The 20,230-nt window shown below is 34.3% G+C and overlaps 1 protein-coding gene across 2 annotated transcripts in view; it reads right to left on the bottom strand.

Moving 5' to 3' along the window:
* The window catches only part of TLL1 (tolloid like 1), a 237,100-nt gene that overhangs the window by 99,039 nt on the left and 117,831 nt on the right, over positions 1–20,230 (bottom strand). For both annotated transcript variants that reach the window (XM_059923965.1, XM_059923964.1), the window contains exons 6-7: positions 16,599–16,777; positions 11,803–11,908 (exon numbers count right to left, since the gene is read on the bottom strand). In XM_059923965.1, coding sequence (XP_059779948.1) covers positions 11,803–11,908; positions 16,599–16,777 — 285 coding nt within the window. The remainder of the gene's footprint in view (positions 1–11,802; positions 11,909–16,598; positions 16,778–20,230) is intronic.

A 20,230-nucleotide genomic window follows, 5' to 3' on the forward strand; every position in this document is an offset into this window, starting at 1 on the left:
AGGTTAAAAGAACAACATTTTAGCTCTACTTTTTCTTCCTTTAAGAAATATTTACTGGGAATTCCCTGGTGGTCCAGTGGTTAGGACTCCACACTTCCACTGCAGGGGGCATAGGTTTGATCCCTGGTCAGGGAACTAAGATCCTGCATGCCATGTGGCATGGCCAAAAAAAAAAAAAAAAAAAAAAAAAAAATTTACTGAGCATTGTTATAGACCTACAGACCTGGATTTATAGCAGTAAATAAAAGAAACAAAAATTCCTTCCCTTAAGATTCTCACATTCTAATGGAGGGAGAAAGTCTTTAACAAAGATTGATAACTGAGATAGTGACAGATACTTTGGAGAAAAATAAGGAAGAGAAGATGGATATTGATTATCCACTGATGGGATAGCTTTTAAATAGAGTGATCCAAGTAAAGCTCACTTGGAAGTTGACATTTTAGCCAAACATCAAGGAAGTGAAGGCGAGGTAAATGTGGGTAACTGGGAGTAGAGAGTCACAGAGAGAAAGAACTTTAAGAAATACAGCAACCCTGAGATGGGAGGATGCTTTGTTTGAGTGTCAAAGTTTAACTTTTAACCTGAGGAAAACTCTTAATATGTGGATGATGGTAAACAGAGGTATGACATGATCTATACATAATTTATGACTAACCTCCCTAGCTTCTAGGTAGGAGTGGTGATCTTTAGATAAAACCCAGATAACTCAAATAGATACTGGAACTCTTTTAAAACCAAATCTAAGTCTCTACAAAATTCCATATGTATACTACCTGAGATGAAGGTAGGGAAGGGGAACTAATGATCATCAAAAGTGAGAGCTTGCACACACTTAATAAAACACAACTCCAGCTAAGCCAGTGCAACTGAAGGGGAAGTTGAACTATAGGGTAGCACCGAGAAAAGTTATTCTTCAACTTTGCTGCACAAATCAACAGATACATTAAGTAGGTAAGTCCAAATTAGTGAAGTGTTACAACTTCTGCAGTACTTCAGTACTAATGAAGTATTCACTATTTTCTATTCCTATTTCTAAAAAAAAAAAAACCATAGTCTTCGAAAAATTTTGTGTTTTCCAGTTTTCAAAAAAAAAGATTCAATTTTAAAAGGTCAAGGACATCTTGGAGAAGATATATTCAAACTCAGGTGATAGAACGATGAATTTTGGCTCATTTAATCTATGGAGGTAATCTGCCTTCCATTTGTATGGGTGTCAGTCACCCATTCTTTTGATCTTTCTTTGTGGTCAGAAAGTTAACAATTCTCTCCTTCCACAACCAGGCCATTAAGCAATGTAGGCTTTTCCTGAACATTCTTTCAGACAGACCATAGATGGGGTCACTTACTAATCTTCATTTGTTTTACCTACATTAGAAGAGTGAATTAACTGTGCTTTTCATAAAACTTCATAAAATTTTACAATTCTCTTATTAGAAATGGGCAGTTCCAATTTGCAAGCATGTACATTACAAATTATCTATGCATATAAAGCCCCCTATATGCAGCCCTGTTCTTCCCACAGTAAGTACCTAAATCTGCTCATGGGAAATATTGATGAAAACAACTAAAACTTTTATAGACTATCTGGGTTCAGAATAGAAGAAACTATAAAACTTCAAATACTTACATTAACAGAATGAAGGACAAAAGCCACATGTTCATCTAATTGATGCAGAAAAAGCATTTGACAAAATTCAAAACACTTTCATGATAAAAGCACTCAACAAACTAGTAATAGAAGGGAACTATCTCAACATAAAAGGTCATATATGAAAAACCTACAGATAACATCATGCTCAATGAAAAACTGAAAACTTTTCATTTAAGATCGGGAAGATGGCAAGGATGTTTGCTCTCACCATTTTTATTCAACATAGTATTGAAAGTCCTAGTCAGAGAAATTAGGCAAGAAAAAGAGTCAAAAGGTATACATGTTGAAAAGAAAGAAGTAAAGTGATCTCTGTTTGCAGATAACACGATCTTTTTTTTTTGTTTTGTTTTGTTTTGTTTTGTTTGTTTTTTTATACTGCAGGTTCTTATTAGGCATCAGTTTTATACACATCAGTGTATACATGTCAATCCCAATCGCCCAATTCAGCACACCACCATCCCCACCCCACCGCAGTTTTCCCCCCTTGGTGTCCATATGTCCATTCTCTACATCTGTGTCTCAACTTCTGCCCTGCAAACTGGCTCATCTGTACCATTTTTCTAGGTTCCGCATACATGCATTAATATACGATATTTGTTTTTCTCTTTCTGACTTACTTCACTCTGTATGACAGTCTCTAGATCCATCCACGTCTCAACAAATGACTCAATTTCGTTCCTTTTTATGGCTGAGTAATATTCCATTGTATATATGTACCACAACTTCTTTATCCATTCGTCTGTTGATGGGCATTTAGGTTGCTTCCATGACCTGGCTATTGTAAATAGTGCTGCAATGAACATTCGGGTGCATGTGTCTTTTTGAATTACGGTTTTCTCTGGGTATATGCCCAGTAGTGGGATTGCTGGGTCATATGGTAATTCTATTTTTAGTTTTTTAAGGAACCTCCATATTGTTCTCCATAGTGGCTGTATCAATTTACATTCCCACCAACAGTGCAAGAGGGTTCCCTTTTCACCACACCCTCTCCAGCATTTGTTGTTTGTAGATTTTCTGATGATGCCCATTCTAACAGGAGTGAGGTGATACCTCATTGTAGTTTTGATTTGCATTTCTCTAATAATTAGTGATGTTGAGCATCTTTTCATGTGCTTCGTGGCCGTCTGTATGTCTTCTTTGGAGAAATGTCTATTTAGGTCTTCTGCCCATTTTTGGATTGGGGTGTTTGTTTCTTTAATATTGAGCTGAATGAGCTGTTTATATATTTTGGAGATTAATCCTTTGTCCGTTGATTCATTTGCAAATATTTTCTCCCATTCTGAGGGTTGTCTTTTCGTCTTGTTTATGGTTTCCTTTGCTGTGCAAAAGCTTTGAAGTTTCATTAGGTCCCACTTGTTTATTTTTGTTTTTATTTCCATTACTCTAGGAGGTGGATCAAAAAAGATCTTGCTGTGATTTATGTCAAAGAGTGTTCTTCCTATGATTTCCTCTAAGAGTTTTATAGTGTCCAGTCTTATATTTAGGTCTCTAATCCATTTTGAGTTTATTTTTGTGTATGGTGTTAGGGAGTATTCTAATTTCATTCTTTTACATGTAGCTGTCCAGTTTTCCCAGCACCACTTATTGAAGAGACTGTCTTTTCTCCATTGTATATCTTTGCCTCCTTTGTCATAGATTAGTTGACCATAGGTGCGTGGGTTAATCTCTGGGCTTTCTATCTTGTTCCATTGATCTATGTTTCTGTTTTTGTGCCAGTACCATATTGTCTTGATTACTGTAGCTTTGTAGTATAGTCTGAAGTCAGGGAGTCTGATTCCTCCAGCTCCATTTTTTTGCCTCAAGACTGCTTTGCCTATTCGGGGTCTTTTGTGTCTCCATACAAATTTTAAGATGATTTGTTCTAGCTCCGTAAAAAATGCCATTGGTAATTTGATAGGGATTGCATTGAATCTGTAGATTGCTTTGGGTAGTATACTCATTTTCACAATGTTGATTCTTCCAATCCAAGAACATGGTATATCTCTCCATCTGTTGGTATCATCTTTAATTTCTTTCATCAGTGTCTTATAGTTTTCTGCATACAGGTCTTTTGTCTCCCTAGGTAGGTTTATTCCTAGGTATTTTATTCTTTTTGTTGCAATGGTAAATGGGAGTGTTTCCATAATTTCTCTTTCAGATTTTTCATCGTTAGTGTATAGGAATGCAAGAGATTTCTGTGCATTAATTTTGTATCCTGCAACTTTACCATATTCATTAATTAGCTCTAGCAGTTTTCTGGTGGCAGTTTTAGGATTCTCTATGTATAGTATCATGTCATCCGCAAACAGTGCCAGTTTTACTTCTTCTTTTCCAATTTGTATTCCTTTTATTTCTTTTTCTTCTCTGATTGCCGTGGCTAGGACTTCCAAAACTATGTTGAATAATAGTGGTGAGAGTGGACATCCTTGTCTCGTTCCTGATCTTAGAGGAAATGCTTTCAGTTTTTCACCATTGAGAATGATATTTGCTGTGGGTTTGTCATATATGGCCTTTATTATGTTGAGGTAGGTTCCCTCTATGCCCACTTTCTGGAGAGTTTTTATCAGAAATGGGTGTTGAATTTTGTCAGAAGCTTTTTCTGCATCTATTGAGATGATCATATGGTTTTTATTCTTCAATTTGTTAATATGGTGTATCACATTGATTGATTTGCGTATATTGAAGAATCCTTGCATCCCTGGGATAAATCCCACTTGATCGTGGTGTATGATCCTTTTAATGTGTTGTTGGATTCTGTTTGCTAGTATTTTGTTGAGGATTTTTGCATCTATATTCATCAGTGATATTGGTCTGTAATTTTCTTTTTTTGTAGTGTCTTTGTCTGGTTTTGGTATCAGGGTGATGGTGGCCTCATAGAATGAGTTTGGGAGTGTTCCTTCCTCTGCAATTTTTTGGAAGAGTTTGAGAAGGATGGGTGTTAGCTCTTCTCTAAATGTTTGATAGAATTCACCTGTGAAGCCATCTGGTCCTGGACTTTTGTTTGTTGGAAGATTTTTAATCACCGTTTCAATTTCATTACTTGTGATTGGTCTGTTCATATTTTCTGTTTCTTCCTGGTTCAGTCTTGGAAGGTTATACCTTTCTAAGAATTTGTCCATTTCTTCCAGGTTGTCCATTTTATTGGCATAGAGTTGCTTGTAGTAGTCTCTTAGGATGCTTTGTATTTCTGCAGTGTCTGTTGTAACTTCTCCTTTTTCATTTCTGATTTTATTGATTTGAGTCCTCTCCCTCTTTTTCTTGATGAGTCTGGCTAATGGCTTATCAATTTTGTTTATCTTCTCAAAGAACCAACTTTTAGTTTTATTGATCTTTGCTATTGTTTTCTTTGTTTCTATTTCATTTATTTCTGCTCTGATCTTTATGATTTCTTTCCTTCTGCTAACTTTGGGTTTTGTTTGTTCTTCTTTCTCTAGTTTCTTTAGGTGTAAGGTTAGATTGTTTACTTGAGCTTTTTCTTGTTTTTTTAGGTAGGCTTGTATAGCTATAAACTTCCCTCTTAGAACTGCTTTTGCTGCATCCCATAGGCTTTGGGTCGTCGTGTTTTCATTGTCATTTGTCTCTAGGTATTTTTTGATTTCCTCTTTGATTTCTTCAGTGATCTCTTGGTTATTTAGTAACGTATTGTTTAGCCTCCATGTGTTTGTCTTTTTTACGCTTTTTTCCCTGTAATTCATTTCTAATCTCATAGCGTTGTGGTCAGAAAAGATGCTTGATATGATTTCAATTTTCTTAAATTTACTGAGGCTTGATTTGTGACCCAAGATGTGATCTATCCTGGAGAATGTTCCGTGCGCACTTGAGAAGAATGTGTAATCTGCTGTTTTTGGATGGAATGTCCGATATATATCAATTAAATCTATCTGGTCTATTGTGTCATTTAAAGCTTCTGTTTCCTTATTTATTTTCATTTTGGATGATCTGTCCATTGGTGTAAGTGAGGTGTTAAAGTCCCCCAGTATGATTGTTTTACTGTCAATTTCCTCTTTTATAGATGTTAGCATTTGCCTTATGTATTGAGGTGCTCCTATGTTGGGTGCATATATATTTATAATTGTTATATCTTCTTCTTGGATTGATCCCTGGATCATTATGTAGTGTCCTTCCTTGTCTGTTGTAACATTCTTTATTTTAAAGTCTATTTTATCTGATATGAGTATAGCTACTCCAGCTTTCTTTTGATTTCCATTTGCATGGAATATCTTTTTCCATCCCCTCACTTTCAGTCTGTATGTGTCCCTAGGTCTAAAGTGGGTCTCTTGTAGACAGCATATATATGGGTCTTGTTTTTGTATCCATTCAGCCAGTCTATGTCTTTTGGTTGGGGCATTTAATCCATTCACGTTTAAGGTAATAATCGATATGTATGTTCCTATGACCATTTTCTTAATTGTTTTGCGTTTGTTTTTGTAGGTCCTTTTCTTCTCTTGTGTTTCCCACTTAGAGAAGTTCCTTTAGCATTTGTTGTAGAGCTGGTTTGGTGGTGCTGAATTCTCTTAGCTTTTGCTTGTCTGTAAAGCTTTTGATTTCTCCATCAAATCTAAATGAGATCCTTGCCGGGTAGAGTAATCTTGGTTGTAGGTTCTTCCCTTTCATCACTTTAAGTATATCATGACACTCCCTTCTGGCTTGCAGAGTTTCTGCTGAGAAATCAGCTGTTAACCTTATGGGAGTTCCCTTGTATGTTATTTGTTGTTTTTCCCTTGCTGCTTTCAATAATTTTTCTTTGTCCTTAATTTTTGCCACTTTGATTACTATGTGTCTCGGCGTGTTTCTCCTTGGGTTTATCCTGTATGGGACTCTCTGCACTTCCTGGACTTGGGTGGCTATTTCCTTTCCCATGTTAGGGAAGTTTTCGACTATAATCTCTTCAAATATTTTCTCGGGTCCTTTCTCTCTCTCTTCTCCTTCTGGGACCCCTATAATGCGAATGTTGTTGCATTTAATGTTGTCCCAGAGGTCTCTTAGGCTGTCTTCATTTCTTTTCATTCTTTTTTCTTTAGTCTGTTCCGCAGCAGTGAATTCCATCATTCTGTCTTCCAGGTTACTTATCCGTTCTTCTGCCTCAGTTATTCTGCTATTGATTCCTTCTAGTGTAGTTTTCATTTCAGTTATTGTATTGGTCATCTCTGTTTGTTTGTTCTTTAATTCTTCTAGGTCTTTGTTAATCATTTCTTGCATCTTCTCAATCTTTGCCTCCATTCTTATTCCAAGGTCCTGGATCATCTTCACTATCATTATTCTGAATTCTTTTTCTGGAAGGTTGCCTATCTCCACTTCATTTAGTTGTTTTTCTGGGGTTTTTTCTTGTTCCTTCATCTGGTACATAGCCCTCTGCCTTTTCATCTTGTCTATCTTTCTGTAACTCAACACGATCTTATATGTATAAAATCCTAGTGAGTCCACCCAAAAACTATCAGAACTGATAAATGAATTCAGCAAAGTGGCAGGATACAAAATCAACACTCAAAAATCAGTTGCATTTCTATACAATAACAGTGAAAAATCTTTAAAGGAAATTAGGAAAACAATTCCATTTAAAATAGCATCAAAAAGAATAAAATACTTGGGAATAAACTTAACCAAGGAAGCAAAAGACTTATACACTGAAAATTACAAAACATCATTGAAAGAAATTAAAGAAGACACAAACAAATGGAAAAACATTCTATATTTATGGATTGGATGACCTTATTTGTTAAGATGTTCACATTACTCAAAACAATCAACATAATCCCTATCAAAACCAAAATGGCATTTATTGTGGAAATAATAGAAAAAATAACAGTTTTAAAATTCATATGTAATCTCTTAGAACCTTGAATAGCCAAACATGTTTTGAAAAAAAGAACAAAGGTGGAGGACTCACAGTTTCAGATTTCAAAACATATTACAAAGCTTAAGTAACTAAAACAGTGTGATATTGGCATACAGACAGACCTATAGAACAATGGAATTGAACAGGAATAAAATACACCCTAGTATATATAATGACCTTTAACAACGGTATTAAAGGTATTAACTCAATGGGGAAAAGATAATCTTTACAACAAATGATGTTGGGAAAACTGGATATCCATGTGCAAAAGAACAAAGACCCTTATCAAAGCCATATATAAAAATAACTCAGAAGAGATTAAAGACCTGAATATAAGACCCCAAATTATAAAACTCTTAGAAGAAAACATAGGGGAAAAGCTTCATGACATTGAATATGGCAATGATTTCTTGGATATGACACCAAAAGCATAGGCAACAAAAGCAAAAACAGGTAAGTGGGTCTAGATTTTTAATTAAAAAGCTTGTGCACAGCAAAGGAAACAATCAAGTGAAAAGGAGAGAAAATATTTGCAAGATATATATATATCTGATAAGAGACCAGAATATACCAAGAAATTCTACAGCTCAACAATAGAAAAATGGAGTAATCTGATTTAAAAATACTCAGAAGATTTGAATGGAGATTTTTTTCTTTTTTTTCCCTAATATTTATTGGAGTATAGTTGCTTTACAATGTTGTGTTAGTTTCTACTGTACAGTAAAGTGAATCAGCTATACGTATACATACATCTCCTCTTTTTTGGATTTCCTTCCCATTTAGGTCATGCAGAGCACTGAGTAGAGTTCCCTGTGCTATACAGTAGGTTCTCATTTGTTATCTACTTTATACATAGTATCAATAGTGTATATATGTCAAGCCTCATCTCCCAATTCATCACACCCTCCTCCTTCTCCCTTGGTATCCATATGTTTGTTCTCTACGTCTGTGTATCTATTTCTGCTTCACAAATAAGATCATCTACACCATTTTTTTAAGATTACACATATATGCGTTAATATACAATATTTGTTTTTCTCTTTCTGACTTACTTCACTCTGTATGACAGTCTCTAGGTCCGTCAACATCTCTACATATGACACAATTTCTTTCCTTTTTATGGCTGAGTAATATTCCATTGTATATATGTATCACATCTTCTTTATCCATTCTTCTGTTGATGGACATTTAGGTTACTTCCATGTCCTGGTTATTGTAAATAGTGCTGCAATGAACATTGGGGTGCGTGTGCCTTTTTGAATTATGGTTTTCTCCGAGTATATGCCCAATACTGGCATTGCTGGGTCATATGGTAGTTCTACTTTTAGTTTTTTAAGGAACCTCATACTGTTCTCCATAGTGGTTGTATCAATTTACATTCCCAGCAACAGTGCAAGAGGGTTCCCATTTCTCCACATGCTCTCCAGCATTTATTGTTTGTAGATTTTTAAAAAATAAATTTATTTATTTTATTTTATTTATTTTATGTTTGGCTGCTTTGGGTCTTTGTTGCTGCATGTGGGCTTTTCTCTGGTTGCTGCGAGTGGGGGCTACTCTTCTTTGTGGTACACAGGCTTCTCATTGTGGTGGCTTCTCTTGTTGGGAGCATGGGCTCTAGGCGTGTGGGCTTCAGTAGTTGTGGCACATGGGCTCAGTAGTTGTGGTGCACGGGCTTAGTTGCTCCGCGGCATGTGGGATCTTCCTGGACCAGGGCTCGAACCCACGTCTCCTGCATTGGCAGGTGGATCCTTAACCACTGCACCACCAGGGAAGCCCTGTTTGTAGATTTTTTGATGCTGGCCATTCTGACCGGTGTGAGGTGATACCTCATTGTGGTTTTGATTTGCATTTCTCTAGTAATTGGTGATGTTGATGGCCAAGCATATAAAAGTATGCTCAACATCACTAATTATCAGAGAAATGCAAATCAAAACCATAATGAGACATCACATCATACCCATTAGGATGGCTACTATCAAAAAATTAAAAAACAAAACAGAAAAGAACACATGTTGGTGAGGATATGGAGAAATTGGAACACTTGTGCACTGTTGATGGGATTGTGAAATAGTGCAGCATCTAAGAAAAAAATTATGGAGGTTCTTCAAAAAATTAAACATAGAACTACTATACAGTTCAGCAATCCCACTTCTGTGTATATATATCCAAAACAATGGAAAACAGGATCTGGAAGAGATATTTGCATACCCATGTTCATGGCAGCACTATTCACAGTAGCCAAGAGGTGAAAGCAACTCAGATGTCCATCAACAAATGAATGAATAAACAAAATGTGGTATATACATCCAATGGAATATTATTCAGCCTTAAAAAGGAAGGAAATTCTGTTACATGCTACAACATAGATGAACCTAAAGGATTTTATGCTAGGTGAAATAAACCAGTCACAAAAAGGAAAATACTGTGTGATTCTACTTGGTATCTAAAGTAGCCAAATTCAGAGACACAGAAAGTGGAAAGGTGGTCCAGAGGCTGGCGGTGGGGTGGGGGTGGGGTGGGGAGAGAGGAGAGCTGTTGTTTAATGGGTATATGGTTTCAGTTTTTCAAGATGAAAAGTTTCTGGACATCTGTTTCACAACAATGTGAATGTACTTAATACTACTAAATTGTACACTTAAAATTAGATAATACAGTAAATTTGATATTGAGGTTTCTTTACCACAATAATAATTAAAAAAATTCAAATACTTTGGAGGTGGTGGCTGAGAGCTGTGTGAAATATTTCCTCTCATGAAATTCAGAACAAAAAAATAATGTGTATTGAATCAATTCTTCTAACAGGTAGATACAGTTACTTTCACTATTGGAATATAAGTTTATTTGGGAAAATGGAATAGGTAAATTTTGAAACAATAAGAGAAAATAATAGTTCAAGGCTAGTTGTCGTGCAACTCCAAAGTTAGGTGTAGGGGGTGATAAATTGCAAGAACCTCGTGGTTTATGGAAAAGCAACAATTTAAAGACATAAAAGGAGTACAGAATAAGGGAAAATGTATGTTTCAAACTTTGGTTTAGGTTCATTGTTTACCAGGGATAGAAAGAATAAATTACGTTTTCCATTCTCCAGCTCTATTCCAAAGAATCTAAACTCAGTTTATTTCTAACTAATATAACTCAACAGTATAAGAGAAACACTTTGGCTAAACTGGTACCTAAATTCTCATTTTTCTCATGTTTCTAAAGAAAACTCAATTCCAAGCATGAAAACAAAGCTTTATAAGCTTTATAAGCTTTATAATTCTTTAAGATTAATTTCAGGCCAAATTTATGGATGTATTTCTACTAAAACTTCAATTCAATTCAAAAAACAAGTATTTGGGTAGTTATTATATTTGAACAAATATATACTTCAGAATAAAATGATTTTTAAAATACAGTTAACACTCAATTATGTTAATAATAAAGTTTGGTCATAAAAATCATCATTTAAATATTTATCCAAGTATTAAGAGTTTGTTTACACCCTTCTCTACTTATTACCACAAATTTTTTTTTAAAACAGGGAATTAACTTGAATTTACTGTCTTCTTCCTGACCCTGCCTTTAAACATAGACATTAATGAATTGTGAAATGGGCATGGTGATCAGAAAAGAATGAGTGGAATGGACATGAGTGTAAAATGGGTATAAAATGGGAAAAAGATATGACTTCAATGGTTTTAACAGTTTCAGATTCCTTACCTGGAAACCATTGCCTTGATGACATCTTGTTTAGAGTGAAATAGATCAAAACCCAAATTTATTACACTCTTAAAAATTAGCATTCAGTCACTAATGAAATAATTTTAAGGTTAATAACTGGAAAGTATATGAAGTAAAATATCTTCCTAAAATGTTCTCTGAGAATTATTTTACTATAACATTTTTCTAGTGAAATTAGTACTTGAGCAACAGAAAATACACAATAAAAGCACAAGTCACATGGAGAGTATAACATTCCAACTCAACAACTGAGCTTGCTATTTGACTTGAAATGCCTAATTTCCATTAATAGTGCTTTGCCAATTTAACATGCTGATTGGTTTGGTAATCATTTTAATTGAACTTTTTTAAGATTTAAGAATATTAAATAATGTAAATAATCAAACAATTTTAATTTTTACTTTGAATCTATTTATTTGATAGGAAATGTGAAAATGTGTTTTTAAAATCTCAAATGCCTGTTGTTGGCTATAAACACCAATCAAGTATATTTTGTACTTTATGACAGCAATATTTGAAAGTGGTTCTAGTTCTAATGTTAAACCTAGTTTTGTGAGGAGCCACACAGAGGAAAGGAATTAAAAGTCAAAAGGTATAACCTGAGACTCCAACCTTGAGAAGGTGTTCCTGGCATAGTGCATGATACTGTCAAAATCATATCTTTCTCCAAGCGAGTTCACTTCTCCAGGCTCCATCTTCAGAAAATTGTACTCTTGCCCTAAGAATTAGGCACAGAAAACACTTCAGAAGCCTCTTAACAGACAGAAAAGAGAACAGAAGAGCCCTTCCTGCCTCTATCTGCTCTCTACCAAATGCTGATCGCTGATTTTCATGACGTTGTATTTACACACTAACACCCAGGTACTCGCAAAAGGGTACATCCAGTGCCACTGCTTGCACTTGAATGCCATCCTGAAAGAGTAATATTGAATTTCATTAATAAGTTAATTTTGGCAAAAAGGTAGATTACCAAAAGCATGCTTTGGATTTGTTTTCTTTGTATACTCTTCCACCTTCTCTAAATATTTGTTCCTTTAAAACTACTGTTTTTTTTTTTTTAACAATATTGTGATTATAAAAAGTTACATTTTTACTTAATAAGTTTCCCACCTTTCTCTTATGACTATATTTGCCAAGACCCCCCTAAAAAAACTTCCTATTTGTGTTAGAGTCTATGAAACACTGGGAAAAATATAAAAACTATATTTGTATGTACACAGAACATTGCAGGCATTTGCTATGTGACTTTGTCACTAAAGATAAAACCACAGCAACTGAAACAAGATTCTCTTTGATGAAAAGGAGACGCTACTTGGAGGGCTTTTTTGGTCAAGAGAATATGCTTCAGAACTTACTTTTTCATTTTTTACTTTTCACGACTGCTATTTTAACTTCTGGACATCTTCATGTTAATAGATTTCTCAACTGCCTGTTTGTATCTGTATTGTAATATTATTTCTTGAAATTTGAAAATAACATAGTGTTAAATGTGTAGATCTACATCAATGGTTCCAGAGGCAGAGTATTTCCTCAGATAGAGTTTAGGTTTCAGTGATTCATTTTTCACAATTTCAGCAGCCAAAGATGGTTGCTTTTATAGCTCATTTTGAAACATCAAAGTGTAAAGCTGAGTTATTAGGTTTCCAAATTCAAGGCTGGGGTTCAAAAAAGAACTATTATTGTACAACACTTATGTAACTATTTTAATTTTATTCCAACTGCCGTATTACTACTGAATATAAAAATATTACATTAAAAATTTCCCAAAAGGCAATAAAAAAACTGAGTGATGCCACAGAGTATAATATCTTTCCTACATGTGATAAGGAAGTCTGATATACTCACTTGAGCATTAAAGATAAAACAATCAGCCTGAAGTTACAGAACCCAAGTCCCAGAGTAAAGTGTTTCAGTCCACCTTACAATGAATTCACACAATAAATAGTTTTCAATGAACTAACTACACCATATAGTGAAATACATGTTCCACAAATCTCTGGTTTGTCTGTCTGTATTACAACTATTCTTGGGAAATACCCTGCATTATCTTCAACCTTTGATAGAAGTAACTGTTAAAAACTCTGTTCTTCATGAAACATGGTAAGTATATTTTAGTACAACCAATTCTAAGGTGAGATTTTTGTAAAGCTGTGGAGCTGATTTTTTAATATTAATCTATAACCCACTGGAGATTTCAAATTTCAAGCACAATATGTGAGTATACTCTCTAATTAAAGCAAAATGTTTCATAAAAATTTCTGAAAGTGGAACACGAAGCAACTTCAGTAATACATTTTGATGTATATAACTGAGCAGTTACCATGTATGTGAAACAGTGTTTTGTGCTAGTTAAAAAGAACACAGCCATACTTGGTCCAAATAAAGAAAATCAGACATTTCATAACAGAAGAGAAGAGGATCAGAGATACAGAGCACCAGTGGAACTCACCCTAAACAATTTTTTAAAAAATGACAACCTCCTTCTTGAAGGCATGTTCTAAAGTGGATTAAAGTAATCCAATCTTTGTACCAAATTGGCTCCTATCATAGTCACTAATTTTGCATATAAATGCAGCTAAAGTCCACACTTATTAGACGTTGCCCTAGAATAACACTTGATCTAAAATTTCTGAGCCAAAGTAAGTCACAAATTTGCTCAATATTATTCTCCAACATGAATTTTTCATACTAGAATTACCTTGCTATAGTACAGTCAGCCTTCAGTATCTGCAGGGGACTGGTTCCAGGAAGCCCTTGGATACCAAAATCTGTGGATGTTTAAGTCCCTTATATAAAATGGTTTAGTACAATGAATAAGAAATTTCAGTTCAAAGGTTGGTTGAATCCATGGATGCAAAACCCTATGAATATGGAGGGTCAACTGTCCATACATACAAATGATTGCAAGTGAGTGAGAAAAGTGAAAATAATCATATGTTGAGAATATCGTTGAATCCAAGCAAGGTATGACAAAATGTGCATGGAGTTCCAAATACTGAGGACATCTCATGCAATAAATTGTTGTTTTCTATTAGATTGAATGTTGACTCAAAATATGAGTCAACATTATGAGTCATATTGACTCAAAAATATGAAAAGCCATAAATGGTTTAGCACTGTGTTAAGTATTATACATTTACATACTATTTATACATTTCTGCTTGTTTTAGCTACATAAATTTATGTTGAACCAGAGTCCTATTTTTAAGAGCAAGAATCATTCTTGGAAGTTACTTCCTTTATAAGTTATTTTGTCCACATAATAGAGGAAATTTAGTAACTGTGGTTGATAGAAAACTTTTCATTTAATTGGTAGTTGGAGTAATTTTCAGAAATATTATTTTCTCTTTGTCTCCCAATGATATAAAGTATAAGATGAACCTTGATAGCTGGTCAGGCATTAGAGTCTTCTATATTGGGAGTATAGATGTTATTTACTTCTCTTTCAACACTACAGATTACTTCTTTATTCTTGAAGTGATCTCTTCCCTGTAACATCACATTCATTGATTTTTCTCCTACTTCTTAGACCAAACTTTTTTAATCTTTTGAGAGATATTCTACAAAATGTTGCTTAAATATTGATGTTCCCCATATTCTACCCACAATCTTATTTTCTTCTTCCTCCAACATTTTCCTAGACAGTCAAATCCACTAACAAATTTCTATCTCTAGATATCTTAAAGTCTAGACTCACCTTTCCTTTGTCTACTAAATATCTCCACTTGGACCATCTAAAGGCTTCTCAAACTCAAGGATATGCTAAATGAAATTATTTGTCTTTCTTCCTCTTAAAAATATGTTGCTTTAACCACATTTCTTACTTCATTTGATGGTGCCACCATTCATCCTGTTGCCTAAAAATAAAATCTTGAAGATTTGCTTTCACATGATGTTCCTCTTAAAATATTTTTGAAAGATTATTCCTCTCCTTCTTCTTGGCCTACACCACCCTAACTGAGGACTTAGTCACCTCTTATAAACGATTTATTTAAGTTTCTAATAGGTTTCCCTGATGTCACGTTCATCCTCCCCACCCCCATATCCCCATTCTCAGTTAATAATCCCTACAGCTGAAAGAATTCTTTTTTTAAATCTGAACTTGCTCTGCTTTCAATCCTTTGATTATTCTCCAGTAGCTAGAGGATAAAATCTAAATTTCTTAGCTTCAGATAGAAAATCCCTATGATCTAATCTCCCTTGGTAATTACCAACTAATCTCTCACTTGTAACTTACCATGCAGACATTTGGGCAAATAAAAATGATTTAATTATCTGTAATTGTAGCTTTGATCATGATGCTTTTTTTTTTTCCAGTTAGAAATTCCATCACTCTTCTGGGCACTTAGAACCCCTTTACTTCTAAATTTCAGTTCCTTTGTGGCGTCTCCCTTGACTCGGAAGGCACATTTTGTCACACCTTGCTTGGACTGGGCTGTGTTCTCAATATAACACTATTCTCACTCGCTTGCAGTCGTTTGTATACATGGATATACATACACTAAGCTCTATAATTTTCATGAAGTATCTCTAACATCTAATAGTGCCTCAATAAATAACTGGCAGCAAATATGCTATGAACAAATAAATAGAGCAACGCTGTTAATCACAGGAAATTCTAAGGAATTAAATGTTTGTAACTTAAAACTGGCCATGATAAGGAAATAAGGACACATTTCTACTTTACTTCTGCTAGAAATACACACAACTTTCTAAGACAATTCTAAACAACAGGATTTTTCTTCTGGCAATTGAGATGTACTTATCGTTATGAATTATGAAAGGTAAAACAAATGAAAAACTAAATGAGGTGATTATCACACATCAACTGTCGGAGAAAATTAAATTTTAATTATATATTAACTATTGAACTACTGAAACTATTGAAAACATTCTTAAGAATTTGTCTTTAGTATAGTTAAAGGGAAATCTCAAGAAAATATTTGGACTATCCTGGAAATGACTCACTTCCCTGGAATTTTCTCCAGAACTTGTCCCTGGTATAATATAGATTTGTATGGTAGCAGCACATTTTGTGGCAAACCCTGGACCCTTTTTAAATGCCAACAACATAAATTATAGAATTAAGTATAGAAAATACTTTTAAAAAATTTATTAATATTAATTTATGTTTTAATAGCCTACACCCATTCTTGGAAAGCACCGAAGTTTGGATATAAAATAGCTAAATCTTAAGAAAAAAAAGCAAGCCTAAAAAATGCATAAGATCATTTGATCTGCAGGAAAAAATTAACACCATAGCAGCTATTTTTAAATCAAGCAAAATGTTGATCTACAATATCAACAAAATCAGTTCACAGTTTTTAAGAAGGTAAATGATAAATAGTACAATACATTTAAAAGATATTTAGTCAACCTTAAACCCAACACATTCTGAAGCCTCTCACCTGGCTGGATGTTTTCTCTTATGATAGTTACATGATTATCTCGATCTGGTCGTGTGTGTTCATGCCAAAAACCTATCACATGGCCCAATTCATGAACAACAATTCCAAATTTATCACAGTTCTTGCCAATAGAGATCGCCTGAGGTCCATTTCCACGCCGACCTACATAGGAGCAGCATCTGGAATAAAGTAGAAAGTGCAGATGGTGGTGGACAGGGAGACGCTGAGTGAATTACAGTAGGGTGAAACTTTTGTAAAAATTTGTCATGAACTGTAAAGTCCAACACATTCAGAGGCAGAACAATTTTTCATTAATAAATATTTCATTAATAAAAATTTCTAGTAATCCTGGTAGATTTATGTACGAGTCCCCAAATAATCTATTGAAGTGCCTTTGTACTAATTCATATATTAGAAGATGTGCCTTAAATAATTTTTAGGAGTATTCAGAAGATAAATCAGAAAATAAAATACTTATGATGATGATTAATGGTTATTATACATATAGTTAAACTTAAGACATCAACTCACATGTATTTCTAATACAATTTTTTATCCTCAAGACCCATTTAGGTAACTACTTTGTCAATATGGTTATCTAACAATAATCCATTATTTCAGTATTAAAAATAAAAACAAAGTTTATTTTTCCTCTTTGAGAAAAACAATTAACTTTATGAGAAATGTTGGTTAATTAAAAAAGGAATTACTTTTCCTCTTCATGGGAGAATTTTTTTAAAGAAGAGAACTTTTAAGAGAAGTCAATCGAGGAAAATTAGTTTCAAAAGGTGAATTATCTAGGGTTAATGGTTGACTGGTGAAGGAAAATCAACAACTGGTAGAATTATGAGACTGTGTCAAATGGTCAGGCAAATGTTTAGTGTGATAGTCCATTTCACCTTCTGAAAGAATCTCTTGGACTTTCAGAATGTGAACCATGCAGAGCATCTTCCTGCAAATTTTCTTCAGTTTATTGATATTTATACATATTCAAATAGTGATGCTTTTCTACCCAAAATATAGATATTCCGTTTATTCATATTGTGTGTGTGTGCATACGTGCATGTGTGTCAGTGTGCATGAGAGAGTGTGCACACACATGCAAGGGTGGACACATAGGAACACACTTTAAAATAAGCTTTAAATGGTATAATAATATGGTAACTACAATCATAGTTATAAATAAAATTACACTTAAAACTTCAAAATTTAGGGTTTACATTAAAATAGCTTATCTAAGGGCCACCCCTCTAGACAGCAATAGAGGGCAGTAAATAACTGGTCTTGAATAGATGGGAATCATAATGTGCTGGACACTGAGCACCTTTTCTAATTTATTAAGTTAAAAGAAGAAATTGCCCAAAATTAATTGCCCAAATTTTTAAAATGCATTTCACTAATTTCACTTTTCAGAGTAAGCACATTTGTCATTCCAATTATTTCTGTAGGCTTTCAATGCCAGCTAGAAGAAGTAATTCAACTTATTATTTATGAATCTATTATAACAGTTAATTAAGCTTAATAAATCAATAAAAGAAAGAAAAGTGAAGTAAGTGGTAGGGGAAAAAATCAGGGAATTGTATTTTTGCTCTCAGGTAGATTTTTTTTTACCAAGACTTTTAAATTTATACATATGTAGTTATTTATTACATACTGAAATAGTAAAGTATTAGGTGTAGCAAAACTCAAAATTTGCAAATTTTGGAGAGATTTAAACTGAAATATTTGCTACCATAAAGCAATAGTGATGAAAGTGAAATATCTGAGGATTATACAGCAACTAAATTACCCACACTGAATCATTCTTGCTGGTTATATTCAGAGAAAAAAGTACTTTGCAAATCAAAATCCAGGAGATAGTCAAGCAATGTGGTTGATTCTTTTAATCTAAAACACCTTTTATTAGCATAATTTTACCTATAACAATTTCCAATAAATAAGATGGGGTTTCATAATGGAAAGCAAAAATACGTTTCACACTGGCTTTTACAATGGTCCTGTGAAGAAAAATGTGGTGTTTTGATCTCTGACATACTACAGGTCCAGGAACGGAAGAATTTTAGATGCTCAAATGACTAAATAGCTAAATATATGCACATACAATTATGTATGGAATGACAGGTTAATATGCACAGTTTATTTTTAATATGCACAGTTTATAAAAACATGGTTTTAACATGTCTGAGTTTCTTTCTAATTCCATCCAGGTTTGATGCCGTTTTCTTGTACATGGCTTTTGATTTTCTGTTTCAAATTTGAGTGCTGCTTTTAAAGCTTGGCCATTATAAGCCCTACCTGTCCTCTCAAGAAAATCTTTTACTAATTTTAGAGAAGCCTCACTAAGCCATAGAGAGCAAGAAGGTAATCCAAAACCCACTATTCCCTACTTTGGCCTTGGATTGGTGGAGCAAAGCCTATACGCACAAAGAGAGTTGCTTGTAAGCTTTATGCCCTCCTCACAGCAGTCTTTTCTCTCAGCATAAAGATATGTTTTAAATGTAAACTCAGATTACTCCACTTCTTTACTCAATATTCTCCAATGACTATGTCGTAAATTGTGTCAATATTCAAAAGTATTCATTACCCCTCTCTGGGAGATAATTATACATCCCTACCCTACTGATGCTGGGTTTAGTCATGTGACTTGCTCTGGACAATGTCATGTGAGCAAAAAATGTGTCATTTCTGGAGAGAATCTTTAAGAGCAAATATGGTTGACCATATTGTTTCTATTCTTTCTGCTACAACTGCAAGGTTCCAAAAAGAGGCTTCTCCATCAGACTGGACACCATAGTGATGACTCTGGAGTGAGCTACAGCTAACCAGTGGCAGATATACAGTAAGAGTAAGGAGTAAGTGTTTGTTGCTCTTGCTCCTGGGATTTGGGAGTTGTTTGTTACCACATCATAAATTGCCTTAGCTGACTGATACAGGCTATTTTGCTCAGAGGAAAATCAAAGTACTTATAAAAAAACTATAAGATCTTACACAATCTTCACACACAAATATCTTACCATATAGATCTCGTCTCTTATTATCATCCCTGTCACTCCACTCGAGCCATGAAGTTTCCTTGTTGTGCCCTGAGCATGCAGACATACTCTTGCCTCAGAGCCTTTTTACTGTCTATTTTCTCTGTCAAGAACTCTGTTTCCCAGATATACATATGGCTTGTTTCCTCCTCTCTTTCAAGTTCTGTGCAAATGTCCTTCCATCCCACTTACACTACTTTTCTTTTTGTCCTAGAATTTATTGTCTATTAATACATTTTATATTTCATTTATCTTTGCAGGGTTTTTGCCTCCCCACCTAGAATGTAAGCTTTTGGTGGGCAGAAAGTGTACTTGTTTTGCTCATGCTATAATGCTAGCTCCTAGAATACAGCCTGGTACATAATAGAACTCAATAGATACAGAGAACATATTGGTGGTTGCCAGAGGTGGGGGCTAAGGGTGGGTGAAATGGATGAAAGGCGGTCAAAATGTACAGACTTCCAGTTACACAATAAGTAATTTCTGAGGCTGTAATGTGCAGCATGGTGACTAAAGTTAACAATACCGTATCATATATTTGAAAGTTGCTAAGAGAGTAGATCTCAAAAGTTCTCATCACAAGAAAAAAGAAAAACGTGT

The sequence above is a fragment of the Balaenoptera ricei genome, chromosome 5, assembly GCF_028023285.1.
Source record: "Balaenoptera ricei isolate mBalRic1 chromosome 5, mBalRic1.hap2, whole genome shotgun sequence".
In the NCBI taxonomy this organism is placed as follows: domain Eukaryota; kingdom Metazoa; phylum Chordata; class Mammalia; order Artiodactyla; family Balaenopteridae; genus Balaenoptera; species Balaenoptera ricei.